The 19333-nt window shown below is 43.6% G+C and overlaps 2 protein-coding genes and 1 long non-coding RNA gene across 3 annotated transcripts; 1 reads left to right on the top strand and 2 right to left on the bottom strand.

Moving 5' to 3' along the window:
• Window positions 1-604: 604 nt before the first annotated feature.
• Window positions 605-5729, bottom strand: LOC136749497 (ras-related protein ORAB-1-like). Its single transcript, XM_066703875.1, has 6 exons — window positions 5633-5729; window positions 3596-3668; window positions 3037-3132; window positions 2657-2752; window positions 1448-1579; window positions 605-1299 (listed from the first exon to the last, which is right to left on the bottom strand). The coding sequence occupies exons 1-6, from the start codon at window positions 5644-5646 to the stop codon at window positions 1081-1083; spliced, it is 630 nt and encodes a 209-aa protein (XP_066559972.1). The 5' UTR covers window positions 5647-5729; the 3' UTR covers window positions 605-1080.
• LOC136749498 (uncharacterized) lies at window positions 3158-7527 on the top strand. The gene is made up of 3 exons (XR_010816756.1): window positions 3158-3661; window positions 5623-5933; window positions 7088-7527. It is a non-coding gene; the product is annotated as an uncharacterized LOC136749498 (long non-coding RNA).
• A 5538-nt stretch (window positions 7528-13065) lies between these two features.
• On the bottom strand, window positions 13066-15626 carry LOC136750555 (ADP-ribosylation factor-like protein 13B). Its single transcript, XM_066705698.1, has 2 exons — window positions 14323-15626; window positions 13066-13306 (listed from the first exon to the last, which is right to left on the bottom strand). Exons 1-2 carry the CDS (start codon window positions 15446-15448, stop codon window positions 13251-13253), a joined length of 1182 nt encoding a protein of 393 aa, XP_066561795.1. The 5' UTR covers window positions 15449-15626; the 3' UTR covers window positions 13066-13250.
• Between the last annotated feature and the right edge of the window lie 3707 nt (window positions 15627-19333).

Genomic DNA, 19333 nt, shown 5'->3' with positions numbered 1-19333 from the left:
GTAGTGTATGCTGTGAGGCTAGATTTAATTTGTGACTCAGTTAATGCAGATTTCTTATGATCATTTTGACAATTTTATTTTGTTGCATTTCAGCATAAATGTTTTAATTGAAGGGATTATTAACCATAGAAATGGCCTGTTACAAATCTTTGGAAAATTGAAAATATTTGGCATGTTTATTTCTTCTATATATTACAGATTTCTATATAGATTTTTTTCTCTGTGTATATAGTTATATATTCAATGTAAAATGATACATATTTCTGGATTTTCCTGTATGGAAAACAACAAGATAAAGTTTAGAGTTTGTCTCAGTCAAGTCTGCCTGTTTCTGTTCAGTACACAGAGCGTGTTTAAGTATTGCTCGGTACACATTGTACACATTGCTCTGTGTACATGACTGATCGCTGTGCTATGCTGGGGGAAGAGCCTCAGCAGACTCTCAGAGAGTGGGGCTGAGAGGGTGACTCAGGACTCTGTTCTGCCTAGGAATATTCTGTAATCAGGTGGCAAACAAAAGCAACCAGGTCCAAGACAGTTCTAGTGGAAGATATTTTTAGTGAAACCTAATTTCCCACTATCAAGGCGTTTTTCATTATTTTCATCAGATTTCCCCTCCCACAGTTCTTTGTTTTGCCAGTTTCCCTTCACTGTGACTCTGGCCCTTTTCCCACTGTCTCTGCACACACAAACAACAAATGCAGTGTTGTGAAGGGTTTATTCATTTTACTGTCAGAACAATGAAAAGACAACAAAAGTTATTCATACCAGCTAGAAAAAACAATGGGGAATAAAATGCAAAAAGTGTCTGTGACCGACTGTCTGACTGGAATACTAACACAAAGAGTGACTGGCTGGTCTGTTCCTAGGGGAGAAAATCGAAATCACTTTAAAATAACAATTAAAAAACAACAACATCAAGGCAGGTGATTAACTGTTAGCAAGTTCTCTCGTTACTCTGTGACGATTTGTCAACAGAGCAAGAGCAACATCTTCATCCTGCAGGAATGTTTATCGATTATTAACCCCCCCAACCACCATCACCATCACCACCACCACCATCTCAAATCCCAGCAGTGGTCAGCAACAGCCCCCCTCCTCGGCCCTTGCCTTTTCTGCCCCCAGCCACAGGGGGGCGCTGTGGATGGGCGTGCTGCCTCGCTCTGCCTCGCTGTGCACCCCCTCGTTGCCCAGGCGCTTCTTGATTTCCGCTGCCATGGCCACAAAGGCCTGCTCGACGTTGGTGGCGTTTTTGGCGCTGGTCTCCAGGAACTGGATTTGCAGGGAGGCGGCGAACTCCTGAGGGCAGAAGGAGGAGAAAAAGGCGATGAGTGGGAATCGGTGCAACAGTAGTAGTAGTAGTAGTAGTAGTAGTAGTAGTAGTATTGATTGGGTTGAAACTATGACCTGCATGACCCTTGCCCTGTGACCTCTGTTCTTTGTTCACCTGTCCTGTTGTGAAATCCACCACTTTCCTGGAGGTCAGGTCACACTTATTCCCCACCAGCAGCTTGGACACATCCTCGCTGGCATAGCGGTCAATCTCCTCCAGCCACTGCCTCACATTGTTGAAAGACTCCTGTGGGGGCGACACAGACGGGAGTCCCATTCACGAATACAGTCCTGGATGTTTAGGGCTGGGCGATTTAAATTGTGTTGATAAAACCGCTTTAGTAAATTGAGCTCTGCGATTGGCTTAACAAGAGTACATGACCGTGTGGTAGACTTCTAATGCAAGACCATGATGTCAGAGACCAACTAACTTGGCCTGATCTATTTCATATTACTACGCCTTAAGAAATGTAGTTCTGGCATCATTTGGATCCATGAATAAAACATTGTGGGGTTAGATTATATTATGTTTTACAATACAATAAAACTTTATTGTCTACAAAAGGTGGAAATTTGATTTTGGTCTCACTTAAAGAAAAACATATAAAAATATAATCCATCCACACATAAGTCAATACATGCAATCAATAAATACATTATACATAAAAATGCATTCTAAAATATCATTTAAGATCATCCTGAGTAAAGAAAGCTAATTGCAGTGGGAATAAAAGATTTCCTGTATACATTTTTAGTTGACACAGGCACCCTATATCGCGTTCCTGAAGGTAACATCTCAAACTCTGAGAACAAGGGATGCAGGTCATCATCCAGAATACTTTGGGCCTTCTTCCTAGTTCTCAGTGCATATAGATCTCCTAACTGACATTGTGACCTATGCACTATTTTGCTAGCAATGTTTACCACTCTAGTGAGCTTACGCATATTTTCTGGCTATGGTTCCTGTACCAGGCAACAATGTTAAATGGCAATACACTCTCAATCAGGGATTTATATACCATCTCTAGAATATTCTGTTTCCAAGTAGGTAGAGGCATTGCATACACTTTTTAAAGATATAGTCAGTATTCTCCAAAAAGCTTAATCTTTTATCCAGGAAAGTGCCTAGATATTTAAATTGGTCTACAATTTCAAAAGGTTGGCCATTCATAATCACTGGCCGTACCACAAGGTCTTGTTTAGCACAAATTACTAGCTCTTTTGTTACCCTCTCATTTTTATTGGCAAACGGACAAGCTGCTTAATAAAAAATAAATATTGATAACCCGCGCCAAAGCCAAGAAAAATGAGCGGAGACCGGTACCTGGTCAGTCACGTCGTACACTATGATGATGCCGTGGGCCCCTCTGTAGTAGCTGGACGTAATGGTGCGAAACCTCTCCTGGCCTGCAGTGTCCCACTAGAGGTGAAGGAATAAATACTACAGTATCAGCTTATATAGCGCCTTTCCACAAAACCAAGGCGCTATAGTGGACTTCTACCTAATATGACAATTCTGCCTTCAAGATGTACCAGATTACCACTGTGTTAGTACTGCACCTTACTGTACTGTGTTGTGCTTTTCTGTACTGTTGTGTTGCCCTGATTGCCTGCTGTCCCAGTGCTTCTGATAAAGGGAGTAGTGGGCTGAGGTGGCCATTTTCAGGTGCTGGCGTCTGGCGCACAGGCAGGGCTGGGACTTACTATCTGCAGCTTGACGGTCTTGCCCTCCAGCTCGATGGTCCTGATCTTGAAATCCACCCCGATGGTGCTGATGTAGCTTTCAGTGTATGTGTCGTCCTGCAGACACCGCATCATTGGAAACCGATGTGTAGGGTGGGTGTGGGAAAGTCAATCTCAGTTTAAATATGAAAGCAAAAAGCAGAACGATAATAGCAGGCTGTTAACACTGAACCTTTCCCACAGATTCAGAATTTGTGTTGTGGTGACGGCAAGCTACAATAAATGACATGCAAGCTGCCAAATTAACCAATGACTTTAAACACACACAGGTGTAGATTCTTTCAAATTAATTGTATGTGAATACTGTGACTTACTGCATTTTAACTGTATTTTATTCCTCTCCAAAAAAGAATATCAGCAATACCAAATTGGTGTGAAAATAGTTTTTAGTATAGAACAGCCCAAGTGCCCTTAAACAGAAAAGGGCCACCGCCACACAGGGTAGCACAGCAGCCCAACACAGGAGACAGGAGCAAGTCTGCAGGGTTGAAAAAGGGCAAGTGTTACCACAAAGACGTACCGCAAAGCGCAGCAGCAGGCAGGACTTGCCCACTCCAGAGTCTCCAATCAGCAGCAGCTTGAACAGGTAATCACTGTAAAAGAACAAGATCTGTCTGATCCTTGGCAGACAGAACTCTCAGCGCACAAATATTCCACATCTAAGCCATCATTCTTTTACAGCGTTCCCAGAGGTGGGTTCAAAGCAGGAGAAGGTAGGGCTGCTTGTTAATCACAGACCCACAGACCCAGACACCATTGTATTTGGATGTGTTGGTTCCTGTCTTTGAATCTTTGCCTGTTCGGGCCAGCATTTTAAATTGAGATTTTACTCAAACGGACCTAAACCTAGTTCTTAAGAGCCCTCACAAAATAATTTTGTAGTGGTAACAAAAACTCGGAAATGCTAACTGATAAATAAGTAGTTGCATGAACAATATTTATTGCATTCTATGATTCATATGAAGGCTGTGAATACTTGCACCTACAATTGTGTGTGTTTGTACTTGAGCAGTGTGTGTGTGTGTATGTGTGTGTATATTTTATTTATATATATATATATATATATATATATATACACCGATCAGCCATAACATTATGACCACTGACAGGTGAAGTGAATAACACTGATAATCTCGTTATCATGGTACCCGTCAGTGGGTGGAATATATTAGGCAGCAAGTGAACATTTTGTTCTCAAAGCTGATGTGTTGGAAGCAGGAAAAATGGGCAAGCGTAAGGATCTGAGTGACTTTGACAAGGGCCAAATTGTGATGGCTAGACGACTGGGTCAGAGCATCTCCAAAACTGCAGCTCTTGTGGGGTGTTCCCAGTCTGCAGTGGTCAGTACCTATCAAAAGTGGTCCAAGGAAGGAAAAACGGTGAACTGGCGACAGGGTCATTGGCGGCCAATGCTCATTGATGCACGGTGGGGAGCGAAGGCTGGCCCATGTGGTCCGATCCAACAGACGAGCTACTGTAGCTCAAATTGCTGAAAAAGTTAATGCTAGTTCTGATAGAAAGGTGTCATAACACACAGTGCATTGCAGTTTGTTGCGTATTGGGCTGCGTAGCCGTAGACCAGTCAGGGTGCCCATGCTGACCCCTGTCCACTGCCGAAAGCGCCTACAATGGGCACGTGAGCATCAGAACTGGACCATGGGGCAATGGAGGAAGGTGGCCTGGACTGATGAATCACGAGTTCAAGGTGTTGACTTCAAATGGCCTCCAAATTCCCCAGATCTCAGTCCAGTTGAGCATTTGTGGGATGTGCTGGCCCCACCTCTCAACTTACAGGACTTAAAGGATCTGCTGCTAACATCTTGGTGCCAGATACCACAGCACACCTTCAGAGGTCTAGTGGAGTCCATGCCTCGACTGGTCAGGGCTGTTTTGGTGGCAAAAGGGGGACCTACACAATATTAGGCAGGTGGTCATAATGTTATGGCTGATCTGTGTGTGTATATATATATATATATATATATATATAATATGCTGCACACAACACATTTTCAGGCCTATGACTTAAGAAGAACAAATATTTTTAGTAACATGTTTCCGAGGAGTTTTTTTCTCTCTTTGCCTAATGTTATTTTCTTTACTGTCCTTAATTGTGTGAAGCACTCTGTGGCAAACTTGTTGGAAAATCGGTTATGCTAAATTTAAAAATAATAATAATAGTTCAGCTGTAAACTCAGAATACTGTATATTTTACATCATAATGAAAACTATCAGCAGGCCTTTGCAGTGACAGGGCCCTGTATCTGAAGGCCTTTCCACCACCCATGACTACGATCCAGATTGCATTAGCCTAGTGTCTGTACTTCTTGGTTATAGTGATGATTTTGTACTGCGGCCAATGCAGCGCAGGTAGTGTTATTTTTCCACACAGTCCCCCTTTTAACACAGATGTTAATATACATTTTCCAAAACGGAGAGAGGCCTTCTCCTGTACACTTCATCTGCCTTTCCATAAGACACCACCTATATATATAAAAATACATGTGCATCTATAGATTAATAGAGTTGTATTTTTCTCTCTGTTCACAGTCCTACTTACTACTCTGGATTCATGGCCAGGCGAGGTGCAGGGAGCCGTGGGGAGAGAAGTGCAGAGAGAGCGGTGGAGTGGAGATTGACGGCCTGGTGTGTCCTTGTCCTGTTGGCGCTGTGTGTTGTGTTAGCAGAGACAACCTGCAGCCACAAAAGGGCGAGCACTGAGAAAAGGCATAATTTATTAAAGACACGGATTGAGTTACACACGGACAATCACCTGCGTCTTAAAGCTGCAGTTACAGGTGGGCTAACAGGAGTGCCAGCAGTCACAGCAGTGTGTCGGACCAGGTTGAGACTGAAGTCAGGTCAGTCTGTGGGGCTGCGGTGGGAGGCAATAGAACTTGAATCTGATGGGTGGTACTTGAATGGGTGATCTGTTTTTGTTCTTGTGGGCAGTTGGGTTTGAATAAGGGTGTCTGTGAATATATCAATAATAATCCGATGCTATGAAAGATAAAATATGGATTTTGACTGTTATTGCTGTTAAACTTACCCATATATATGTGTCTGTGTGATATGGTTTGCGTGTTATTTCTGTGTCATGTTTGTGTATTAAGTATTCACGCCAGCAGTTCCAAACCCCACAAAGAAATGCGTCGTTCCCCCAGCAAGGGAAGTCCTCAGCAGCAGAATGTAGTCAGAGAAGCTTTTGAGACTTTACTGTCACTGTTCTCTGTGCATCCTGTGAACACTAATCACAGGGTGTAACTTGTTCACTCGGTTCCCAACCTCCCCCTCCCCCAGCTGCGTTTTCCACACACACACACGCAGCTCTTACATTATTATTGCAAGGGCTGGTGAAGATGCATGCTTTACATACCCATCATAAATCGTGTGGAAACCAAATTACGGTTACAGACTCGCACACACACATTCACACTAACACCCATACACACACGCGCTCACACTCTCAGACACATGAACGCTCACTCTCACATATACACACTAATTGACTCACTCACACATGCACATAAGCTCACTCTCTCTCTCACACACGCACTCACTCTCTTTGCAGGATATTTCACGCAATAGTCACACACAAATGGCAAGTACACTTCCAATGCAAGACCTATTCTGCTGTTGAGACCTGAGCTGGAACCGATTTCTCAGTGATGTTCTGACCTTGGCCCTGTGGCGTAATCTTTAGATAAGTGTTTAAATATTAGAACATTAAAATGAGCTGACAGAAGCTGTATGGTTTTTGACCATATAGGACTAAAATCTATATTCCAGGTGTCCCCGACGTGTTTTACCGTTACTTTCTGGATCCTGCCTTATTATGGGTCGACTTATGTTAATGATTTCCGTACCAAATGTAAGGTATTTGTAGATTTAACAGCGCTTGCAAATTGTGTTAAAGCAATTCAATCAATGGTGTCATATTGAGGAATGTAAATTATAATTACAAATAGTAGTACTTTGGTCAAGACACTAATGCAATAATGTTTATTTTATATAGCGCTATATACAAACCTACAGAGACTGAGGGAACTGAACCTTTTCACCCTGGAACAGAGGAGACTACATGGGGACTTGATTCAAGTCTTCAAAATCTTGAAAGGCATCGACCACATCAAACCAGAGGAGCTTTTCCAGATCAGCAGGGACACACGGACCCGGGGACATAAATGGAAATTGTGCTTCAAGGCATTAAAAATGGAAAACAGGAGACACTTCTTCACACAGAGAGTCGTCACAATCTGGAACAAACTCCCCAGCGATGTGGTAGAGGCTGAATGTTTGGGAACAATAAACTGGATAGGATCCTTGGATCACTCCGTTATTAATGGACACCAAATGAGCATGATGGGTCGAATGGAAAATTTCTTATGTTCTTATGTTACATGCATCAATTTCTAAATAAACGTTTACCTTCAACAAACTATGCAGTTGATTAGGTAAAACATCAAATACCTTGTCTTTATTTGTTTTTTGTTTAAATACAAGTCAAAGTACATTTACAAATCACTCCTCTTTGTTTTTATTGGCATTTTCCATACTGTCCCAACTTTTTCGGAATTGGGGTTGTATTAAAAAAACACCTAGTTATGTTTCAAGTCGGAAGCACTGCCCAAGGGGGAGGGGTTTCTGCGCACTGCCGTAGGAATCTGATCAAAACGTCACTCTATCAAAGCTGCCATTGTTCCCTGTGCTCATCACTCAGAACAGGTCCCTTCCCACATCCTGTTCCATAAAACGTGATGTCAGTGCAGTGCTCTTTTGCCACTTAGCCTGGACCCGAGAACGTGAGCTCTCTGTCTCTTGTCCGTGTATTAGACCCTTATTGTTGTCTAGCACGCCATCTGCTTCTGTGGGTGCAGCCATGGTTCTGCTCCATCAGAGCAGTTCACCTCTCAGGCCTAGCCAAAATGGCAGCAGACCTCCCCTCTCTGGGAGGCTCCCTGGTCTCGGAATGGTGCCTCCTCCCGTCTGTGGTACAGGAACTGTGGAGCCGGTTCGGCAGGGCGGACGTAGATCTCCTTGCCTCGGCAGGTTCTCTGTCCAAGACCACTCGGGAACCCTAGGGTGTTGGCTGCAGTCAAGCCCCAGTAGCCTACGGGCTCTGGCTCCTGCCTTTCCCTCTCCCAGTCTGTCCCTGTTAAGTGCATCCTGAGGGAGCTAGTGAACCGAGTTTTTCACTTCCACCAGACTATGCCTTCCAGTCGAGCACCTGTGCGAGCTGCTCCTGGATTTACTGACAGCCTGTCAATGTGTTCCCAGGGTCTGTCATGCGGCCTACAGGCACGTGCCTTATGAGGCCGCCCTGTATATAGTTCATTCATTATACATTGTGTTGCGGTAGTGCATGCCTCTGGCCTGTAACCAGCTCTGTATATATATATATATATAATATGTGTTAAACAGCAGGACTGTGGCTTCATCTGACCTGTGCAGCATGGAGCTCACTGCCGCTGTTCCCAGCTGATGGCGCTCGAGTTTCGTTGCCTCGCTGTGTATATAGTTCCTTGGTCAGCAGGTCTGTGGCCCGCTCTGGCTGTGTATGCCATGTAGCCAGGGGACTGCTGCTGGTGTCCTCCAGCGGAGGGCACTTGAGTTTCTCCAGTGCCCCGCTGTGTACAGTTTATTTATTCAGACGGTAAGAGCTGTAGTTGCCCTGCACTAGCTGCGCTATTTGGCAGGTGTCAACTGCTCCTGTGTTCCACATGTGGCACATGGGATGGCTCCTGCACCCCGTGATGTATATAGTTCGTTTGTCACGATGCAGACAGGCTGGTGTGGCCTTGCTTCTAGCTGTGCTAGTGTGCTAGTGTGGTGTATATAGTTCGTTTGTACGTAATCTACTTGTCAGCACAGTGGAGCTCTTCCACTCTATACTATTCAGTTGAGTTGGATGCTCCTGTGCTGTGTGCCGGTGTCATGAATGTCCCTGTGGCCATGTGATATATATTGTTGTTTATTTGTACAACATTGTAGAGCTGGTGTGGCCTCGCTCCTAGCTGGGCTAGTGGAGCAGGCGGCCAATGCTCCCATGTTATACAAAGAGTGCATGAACGGTTTCCTGCACACCGCAATGTTATGGTTTGATGGTCATGGTGCATTAGCTGCACTAATAGGTGACAACTGCTCCCATGTCACGTGGTGGTGCATGATTTGCTTCCTGCACCCCGCAATGTGTTTAGTTGTTATGACAGCACAGTGGAGCTGGGTGCTCTGTACCGTTCAGTGAACGTGATTTTCCTGTGCTGCGCGGAGGCAGCATGAATGTTCCTGCTGCCACACTGTGTATACTGTTATGTCCAGCTGTAGCTACTCAGTGAACTAGCCAGCTGTGTTATTCAGTGGGTCTGTGGCCCCTCTCCTGCAGGATTAGGGGTTCACTGCCACGTTAATGCGCAGAAGGCGCACAAGTTGCTTGATTGCCCGCACCATATTTTGTGTCAGTATATATACGGCCTTGCTCCTAGATGCACTAGTAGAGCAGCCGGCCTTGCTATTGTAAGCGGAGGGTGTAAGAGTTGTCCTCTGTAGCCCCACTTTGTATATGCTGATTGCAGACAGTCCCCGGTAAGAGCGTGACTACGGTCCTCGCTGCTGGACAGCCCAGTTTGGCCCCAAGGGGTCTCTATGGCTCCTGTCTGGAGTTGTGTTGCCGAGGCCCCTAGCGGTACACCTCGGTGCAGGCTCCCTTATCAGCTTGCTGCCTCCTCCCTTGCGACAGCTTGGTTATACAGTAACCCCTCCCCCTTGGGCAGTGCTTCCGACTTGAAAGATAACAATAGGTTGCATATGTAACCCCGGTTATCTGAAAAAGGAAGCACTGCCCAAGGGTTGCAAGGTTGCGCGGGAGTCCTAGCTCCTGGCAAAAGAGGACGAACCTGCGCTGACGTCACATTTTATAGAACAGGAAGTGGGAAGGGACCTGTTCTGAGTGACGAGCGCAGGGGCCAATGGCAGCTTTGACAGAGTGATGTTTCGATTGGGTTCCTATGGAAGTGCACAGAAACTCCTCCCCCTTGGGCAGTGCTTCCTTTTTCAGATAACCGCGGCTGCATGCGCAACCTATCGTTGCATTCACAGTCTTTCGAGTCTTTCTAAAATGACATGAAGCCAAAATTGTAATCAGTGTTCAAATTGAGGGGGAGTTGGGGGGGTCCCGGACCCCCTATAAGAGTTAAGGGACCCCCCATAAGAGAGAAGAAATTGAACTTGGGAGGTCCCATGCTATTTCATTGAATACAATTAGAATATTTTGTCAAAATTAATGCCCTAACACAAGATGACATTGTCCTCTTTTTCCCAATTTTCTTCAGTGTTCCAAATTAGATATTTTTACCTAACTGAAGTTCTTAACATGTGCATTTGTTCAAAGTCGCAGTTTTGTCAAGCAGTTTACAGCAGCCGACCGACACAGCGGAGCCTCGTATGAACACAAAATTCTCCTCTGATTTAGGATTGTTATTACACTTGAGTTACTATAACTATTAAATTGTTCAACTTTGTGCTGAAAAGCAGCTAGTTTGTTATGCAGCTGCTAGGCTGATATTTTTTTTATCTAACACTAGCAGACAATTGTAGGTAGCTAGCTGTGCTAACGTTACTACACATTCTGAATGAAATTATTCTAGTCATTATGATTGAAGAGAAAGAAATCTGAAATGCTGTACGTTTACATGCCCCACTCATCTTAAATGAGATCTTGAGCAGGGGACTAACATTTGAATGACAGCTCAAGGTTCATAGGGACTCCCTACAATAAAAAATAAAAAACATTGATACTGTATGACTGATATTTGCCAGCCTCAAACCTGCACAAATTGAGCATGATTCGAAAGCTTAGACAGTTAGCCACTGTGACAGAACGAGTCTGAATACATGGACATCCCTACCATTTTATTCCCTTCTATCCAGTTCTGCCTGCTCTCTCTGTCTCTCTCCCTCCCTCTCTCCCTCTCTCCCTCTCCCCTCTACCGGTTTGGCTCTGCTAACACATTTTCCCCATCAGATACTGCTAGCTTGGCAAATCCACACAATTCCATTCAGGTAATTCACTACTGGTTTTAAATAATGACATTACAGGCAGGTATTTAACATCCTTCCATTTATTTACCTTACATTTCAAACCGCAACAACGAGCAGTTCATACATACACCTCTGTTTTTTACATGTTTTGATCCTGACTTTCAGGGTAGGTAATAAGTATCTGGACAGTATTTTGGGGTGTCCTAAAATAATGTTGGCCTGTTTAGACCATACCACTCATGGGGAAATTATATTTGTATGTTATCAAAAACTTTTCTATCAGATGTGATGTAATGCAGTATGATTAATTACAAGACGTTTAAAAAGCATAGTTTGTTTCTTGCAAAATTCATATCAGTTAGCCTAATGTTTGTTTAATTTATTAAATACATTTGTAAGCTATGTTACGGTTGCCCCTCCTATATATGTAATTGTGTACATTAAGGATAATTACACCATGTGTTTATAAGGTCAATGGTCAGTTCTGAGGTGGTTTCTCCCCGTTACCACTGTGAATTAAGGGGCCATTGCAGCACCATAATCTGTGCTGATCATTTAATCATCAATTCTTCAGCTTAATATGTTTTTTTGTTGGGGGGGGTGGGAGTTCTTGCTCTGGTTCATTCACAACCCCACATTGCACTCGGGACACAGCCATTTTGTGTGATGGGACTCCTTCTTAGTGCTACATTGAGCGCAGCATGTTGATTTGCTGTGCCGTGGAAGGTGAGCAGCCCCAGACCTGCGTTTTTCAACTGGCACATGAGGTTTATACCGCAGGTCCTGAGCCTAAGTCCTCTCTCCTCAATCTGGCATTGACCAAGCCTGTCACAACAGTGCAACATACATCCGTGCCATCAGTGTCATTTAATCATGTGGAAATTGCTGGTTGTCAGTAATAGCATCACAAGAACAGATCCAGTAACCATTTTGTGATGAGAGATATATGGTAGCACATTTTCATTCTGGAAAAACATTTACAAAGATTTAGCCTGAAGACTTACTATGAAGAATAAGTACTTTGAAAGAACAGAGGCCAACAATTTGCCAACAGTAAATTTGAAAGAAAAGAAAGGCAACAGGCTTTAAAATATGTTTGGGTGTTTGCCTCCCATGGCAAAGCGAATCAAGATGCTGCGCTGAATGTAGCACTAAGAAGGAGCCTGTGTGGAAGTTCCTTGTTTGTACATTTTCTTAGTATGCACATGTTATAACTATATACAGGTGTGCAGATGCTTTGGAGAGCAGAAAACTCTCATGCATGATTAAATGTCATGGTCAACTTCCTACAATGTCCTTAAACCCAAACACATATTTTAAACAACATGTAAATTGTTGGCCTCTGTTCTTTCAAAGTACTTATTCTTCGTAGTAAGTCTTCAGGCTAAATCTTTGTAAATGTTTTTCCAGAATGAAAATGTGCTACCATATATCTCTCATCACAAAATGGGTACTGGATCTGTTCTTGTGATGCTATTACTGACAACCAGCAATTTCCACATGATTAAATGACACTGATGGCACGGATGTATGTTGCACTGTTGTGACAGGCTTGGTCAATGCCAGATTGAGGAGAGAGGACTTAGGCTCAGGACCTGCGGTATAAACCTCATGTGCCAGTTGAAAAACGCAGGTCTGGGGCTGCTCACCTCCCACGGCACAGCAAATCAACATGCTGCGCTCAATGTAGCACTAAGAAGGAGTCCCATCACACAAAATGGCTGTGTCCCGAGTGCAATGTGGATTTGTGCATGAACCTCAGCAAGAACTGCTTTCCCCCCCTAACCCCCATCACAAAAAATTTAAAAAGCTGATGAATTGATGGAAGTGACTGATTAAACGGGGAGAAACCACCTCAGAACTGACCTTTGACCTTGACACTAACCAATATGATCCTAAACTTATGATTGATTTGTTTCTCATTGATGTCAATAAAATTCAACTTTTGAAAACATATGTGTGTGTGTGTGCCTGAAATGGATAAGTGTGTACTTATATAAGTATTATTTAAATAATCTAACACATGCTTTCATCATCCCCATTGTCTCTGCATGCTGCATTGTGTACAGTCTTTCAAATGTATCTTCCCCCTTCATTTGTCTTTCCTTCCCCCTCTATCTGTTCTCTTCTCACAGGTGGACTCATCTGTAGACTTTCATGCGTTTGAACACCACAGGCTGGATTTCTTCCGATTGCACTGTTAAACAGAAAATACATCTCTTACATTCTGACTGCTTATGGCAATAAGTAAGCCTGTAATAATTAATGTTTCTATTCAGGTTGCAATTTAACTGATATACATACAATAAAGATACAGTGCAAATAATATAGGGTGAAACATTGTAGGAGGCTGTTCATTTTGAAACCTTGCAATTATGTACAATTTTGCTCTCTTGAGAAAAATGGCCAGTTAAAGAAATAACATATTAGGCTGCCTGAGGCCATTCATTAAATGGTGCTTGATGCAGCTTTTGACTGTCCAGGTTGTCCACCTAACACAAAATGTACAATGTACTTTTATTTTATATGGGGTCATGTAGACTAATCATAATTAGAATAGCGTTTTTGGATTGGCTCCTGATGGATAACTAAATTAAACATTGTTTTGAAATGTTATTTTATTGATTTTGTTCGGAGCACCTGGCAGATGAAAGAAGCTGGTTTTGTTTGAGGGATGTGGGAGCGAGAGGATTAGAAAAAGTCCTACAGGCCTTGGATGTACTGCAGGTTTTATTGTCACCTGTTTTGATATTGAAAAAGTGGTGGTTAATAACAGGACAATACTGTTCTGCTTGAGCTCGTGCATGAACACTGGCACTACTTACATTAATATACGGATTCAGAAGGGCTCTGAAGAGGCTCTGTGCGGTTTCCTTACAAATCAAAATAACCGGAGTGTTTTTTGTGTGTCGCCTCCCGAGTGGTCCTCTCCTACCCTCGGATGCGTGAGTAAAACACTGACTGTAAAAACTGTGTTTGTTTCTCAAGTTTGTGCACCACCAGAGCTCAAGACTTTCTTTATTTATATTTGTGATAATAACATGCTAAATTATATTCCTGAATGTAAGTAGTGGACCCTGCGGCTTCACGTTTCTCTAGTAATCGCTCTGACCTGCATCTTGCTGCACCAGCTCAGTGCTACACCTGGGATCTTGCAGTGTAACGAGTCAAATCACTAATTTGGGAGTGTTTATTCCACCAGAGTGGGGTTACCTTTTGGGGGCTCATATAGGATCTGCCGCTCTCTCTCTTCCTGCCAGCTCTGTGTCGCTGTGAAGATATTGTACACAGCGCTGTCGACCTTCTGGGGGCTGCTCTCCTCCGCCACGCCCGTCGTCAGTGGGCATGTCCTCTCCCAGCCCCGGCGCCAGGGGAACCGCCTCAGTTTCTTCTTCTTGTCCTTCTCTCTACAACTCTTGTCCTCATTCTCACTGCTCCCCTCTCCCACGCCTGTTGTCAGTGGGCATGTCCTCCGCCAGCCCCAGCGCCAGGGGAACCGCCAATGGCTTGGTTCATTCTCCATCTTTCTTTTCTGCTTGACCTCCTTCTTATTGAAAATGTCAGTTATGGGCTGGAAAGGGTTAGACATGGTGCCATCCTCCGCCTCCTCCTCCGGCACGGCCCTCCCCTCTCGCTCGGCCTCCTCCCTCTCTCTTTGCTCCCGCTCCTCTCGAACCCGGCGCACTCGCTCAGCTCTCTCGCGCTTGTCCTGCTCCTCCAGGGCCCTCTGCTCGGCCGTGTCTTTCTCCACGCGCTCGTTCAAGGCCGCATAGTCCCTGTCGATTCTGCTCAGCAGCCATGCCAGCCCCTTCTTGATGGACTGGTCCTGTTTTTTCACGTTGCCTGTCACAGCCGAGCACGGCTGAATCTGACAACACTTGTTTTCATTCACTACCTTCTCCAGAGCGAGAGATTTGATGAGGTCTGCCTCGCACAAGGCCCCGTCGCAGTCCTGTTTATTGGCCAGCACAAGCACAGGCTTCCCGGCAATGCGCGGGTGTCTCAGGACCTCGGCCAGGGTGTTCTTGTTCTCCTGGATGCGCTCCACATCGCTGGAGTCCACAACATAGACCACGCCGTGCGACTCGGCGTGGTAGTTTTTCCAGATGCCCCGGATCCTCTTGCCCCCGCCCAAGTCGAAGATGGTCACCTCAGACTTCCCCTGCTTCACGTAGATTTTGGAGAAGCCCACGGTGGGGGCCACGTCTTCTGGATTTTCTCCTAAAATGCCTCTCACAGTCGCTGTTTTTCCAGCTTTGTCCAGACCCAATGTCACTAAGGTCACTTTCCTTGACGGCTGATTTAACCGTGTCACCCAGTTGCAGCAGTTCGCCATCATACTGAACGAGAATGTGTGACTGGCTACTCTTTACTCGCTGCTGGGCTGTTCTAGCTACTCCAGTTCCTCCTCTCTACACTGAGATGGGTGATAAACAATAAAGCAACTAGAAAAAGTATGCAGATCCTGAGCTCAGTTTATCCACTGTTGCAGTTGTGCTCCAAGTGTGTCCTGACCCTCTAGCACGAGGGGATGATGTCATAATTGCAACTGGAGGCAGGTCGTCAAGCTGTTATTCAGCCAATGATTGAAGCTGCTTATGATGTCATAATTGAAGGAAAAGGCAGGGTGTCAAGCCTTATATGGTCATTACTGAATCAAATGTCCAGAAGCTCATAGTTATATAGAAGGGATGGCAAACCTTTTTTTGTCTGGAGTGCCCAAAGTCTAGTTTGTTCACGTCGCTAAGTGCCAAGGATGCCAATGATAAATTTGGGATTTTTAAACAATATTTATATTTATTTTTTTGTAATTAAGCAATCATGCCAACAAAACAAACATCAATGCACAATACAAAATAATCAAAAACACTATGGACAGATGGAACCCCTCAATCCACCCTCCCGCCACCTGCATGCACTGTTAACCTCCCCCCACCTTGAACCCCCCATGTCCCTCTGTGGTCTGGAGAGCATATGAATCTAGTCTGCTAATGGGACTTCTGCTTGAATGAAGTGAGTCAACAAGAAACAGTGTAGCTGGAGTTGGGCTCGTATGCCATAATCCAGTGGTGTGCAACCTGTGGTCCAAAGTGCATCCCCTTGCAGCCCATGACCACCCTCCCCAAGATAAAATTAAGAAAGAATACAGTAGTATATTTATGACAACTGCTTATTTTGTATCAGTGTTACTCCCTTAATACATTGTTGATATGTATTCATTGCTTGATATTGCAATTTTTTATTTAAAATGTAGCATTTGTAATTGTGGTAAAGGGGTCTTGCTGCCCAGGTAGTTATCTGTCACCTGGACTTGCGGCCCACTGCTTAATTTAGATTGCTCACCACTGCCATAATCAAATCAATGATAAGTGTTTTTCTTCATATATGACTTCATTGTGTATTGCATTCATTCTTGAAAGAAATTTGATGACAATAAAGCATTGCCTGATTTGCCATCAAACCATCTAACATGAGACCAATTAGCTGTAAAACATCAGATAGCAGAATTTCACACAAATTGCTTCATGATATTTTCACCCTTGGATTTGCAACCCCGTTGACTGTAGAATTGTAGATAATGGTCAAATTCTTCCTTGGATTACTAGTCTCCTGTATTCTGAAAAAAAGCTGGGAATATTTTCTCCCCTTTATTTTTTCATATGAGTCAAGCTACCCCTCCTGTTACTCAATCCATATGAAACATCATCACAGTCACAGCTGTACCAGTGGTTAGAACTGCTGTGTCCAGCAGTGGGAGCTTGATGGGACTGTGCTCTTGTTTATGGTGAATGTAGAGGTCACTCGCTCACTGAGGTAAACAATTCCAGGACTGAGCAAACCAGAGACTCTCATACAGTATTATCATTGCTATTATTATTTCTTTCTTAGCAGACATCCTTAATGCAGTTTAAGTGAAAAGCTAGTGGAAGAATAATAATTTCCATAATTGTATGTGTGTGTGGCTTATTTTGAAATGAATTTAGCATGTTTATGCGATTTGAAGTGAAATTATTACAGCAATGACCTTTCTATTTGCATAGTCATATTACCAGGTGTATAGTTCTTATTTCCTTAGCTCTTCTGTAGCTAACAGAAAAAACAAAACCTGTAATTGTAAAACTTTAGAGAATTTTACCAGTTCCAAACAAATGGCACCTCACAATGTATTTCTGTATTATTTATGTTTTCTAAAACTGCTTTCCTAAACATGAAAATAGATTTCAAATCTAGAAAGTGAAACCATAGATGTTTCAATCACTAATGTCTGAACAAGTTCTTGAACAGGAACAGTTTGCTTTTCCCCTGAAATGCTGAAACCAGTGTGAAGATAACAGCCCAAATAATGACAACTCATTGGAGCAGTTTTTCAGGTGGGACTTGTTTTGTGTTTTCTTTCTGTGTTTTTTCTTTTCATGGATTGTACCTTGGAGTAAAACAAACCAAACAATTATTGGAGACAATCTGAATGCAAATCTACAGGAGAAGTAATGTGTTTGGTCAAAGAAGCTTATACTATTAAGAGAATAAGTTATTATTTTTGTAATGCACCTGATGGCTTATCCCTATATGAGGTGAAACAAGCAGGTGGGGATCCTCTCTTCTTGCAATACATTAGTGGTTAAAAGCCGAGCTCTGGTCTGCATGCTCTCATTTGCCCAATGCAATTATATCTAAAGCAAAGTATTCACAATGCAGTGCAGAATACGAAGGATGGAAGGACACGGTGCTTGCTAAACATCTAAATACCTTGTTATCTGTGAATATAAGTGTTTTAAAAAAGGATGGAAAGAACATCACCTTCAATCCATGATGGCGCACAATAACACAAGTCTATATATATAACTTTATATCTATATCTATTCAATTGTTCACCTTTGTGCTGAAAAGCAGCTAGTTTGTAATGCAGCTGCTAGGCTGATATTTTTTTATCTAACACTAGCAGACAATTGTAGGTAGCTAGCTGTGCTAACGTTACTACACATTCTGAATGAAATTATTCTAGTCATTATGATTGAAGAGAAAGAAATCTGAAATGCTGTATGTTTACATGCCCCACTCATCTTAAATGAGATCTTGAGCAGGGGACTAACATTTGAATGACAGCTCAAGGTTCATAGGGACTCCCTACAATAAAAAAAAAACATTGATACTGTATGACCGATATTTGCCAGCCTCAAACCTGCACAAATTGAGCATGATTCGAAAGCTTAGACAGTTAGCCACTGTGACAGAACGAGTCTGATTAATACATGGACATCCCTACCGTTTTATTCCCTTCTATCCACTTCTGCCTGCTCTCTCTCTCTGCATGCTGGGAGTTTGTGGGAGGAGTCAGTGGTGGCAGGAGGTTTGTTTGGAGAGAGTGTGTGTTTTTACTACTCATTTTCTTTCCTTTTCTTTTTTTTTATACATACTTTTAATCGTTTTTTTAGGGGGGTTCTATTAGAGCGACATGGCGTCGCGCGGGGGAGACCCCCCACCCCCACCTTTGTTTAGTTATGAAACCCTGACCCGAAAGCACGGGTTTAAACTCGTGTCCCAGGAGCAGGTGTGGGTGGAGGACTGTGCGATGGAGATCGGCAGGAAGGTCGGCTTCCAGAACATCGTCTCTGCGGCTCGAATGAATCGGGGCGTCGTGGTTTTCCTGAGGTCTGAGGCTCTGGTGAATGATGTGGTGGAGGAGGGGGTCACGGTGAACGGGACTTTTCTGCCCGCGCTCCCTCTGGCCACCCCGGCGGTTAAGGTGGTTATTTCCAATGTGCCCCCCCTTCCTGAGCAACGATCTGCTGGTGGCGGAGTTGAGTCGGTATGGCAGGTGTTCAGTCGAAACATCCTACCCGTCAATTTTCCTACTTAATGCTAATGCGCATGCGTACATGGTATTTGCGTCATTTTTGTTAGGATTGTGGAGAACGCCCATAAATCCGTGCTACCTGGACCGCATTGGTTTGCTGCATTTGTTTTTGTTAAATGGTTAATATATTTAAAATTAATTTTTAAAGCATATATTTATAATTGCAAAAGCATGATATTTAACTTATGTCATTGTTATTTAGTTGTTTTGGTTCGGGTTGTCCAAGTAGCCAAACTGGTCATACCAGTACACGTTTAGGTCTTAGTTATACCGTTATTGCTAGGCGCTAGCGATAGGTCTATGTAAACACTGATAACTTGCTGCAGTAATGCCTATAATTGAATTGATTCGTCCTAATTTTTGACGTTG

Source organism: Amia ocellicauda, chromosome 5 (assembly GCF_036373705.1).
Source record: "Amia ocellicauda isolate fAmiCal2 chromosome 5, fAmiCal2.hap1, whole genome shotgun sequence".
NCBI classification, from domain to species: Eukaryota; Metazoa; Chordata; class Actinopteri; order Amiiformes; family Amiidae; genus Amia; species Amia ocellicauda.
This window is presented reverse-complemented; position numbering and strand designations above follow the sequence as displayed.

What these genes read in the sequence shown, in the direction of transcription:
- LOC136750555 (XM_066705698.1), bottom strand. Translation starts at nt 15,448, where the DNA reads ATGATGGCGAACTGCTGCAACTGGGTGACACGGTTAAATCAGCCGTCA. An exon ending in CCTATATGAGCCCCCAAAAG is followed by an intron (nt 13,307 to 14,322) that starts GTAACCCCACTC and finishes TCTGTTTAACAG; the next exon opens with TGCAATCGGAAGAAATCCAG.
- LOC136749497 (XM_066703875.1), bottom strand. An exon ending in TGTACGACGTGACTGACCAG is followed by an intron (nt 1,580 to 2,656) that starts GTACCGGTCTCC and finishes TCGCCCCCACAG; the next exon opens with GAGTCTTTCAACAATGTGAG. An exon ending in TGGATTTCACAACAGGACAG is followed by an intron (nt 1,300 to 1,447) that starts GTGAACAAAGAA and finishes TTCTGCCCTCAG; the next exon opens with GAGTTCGCCGCCTCCCTGCA.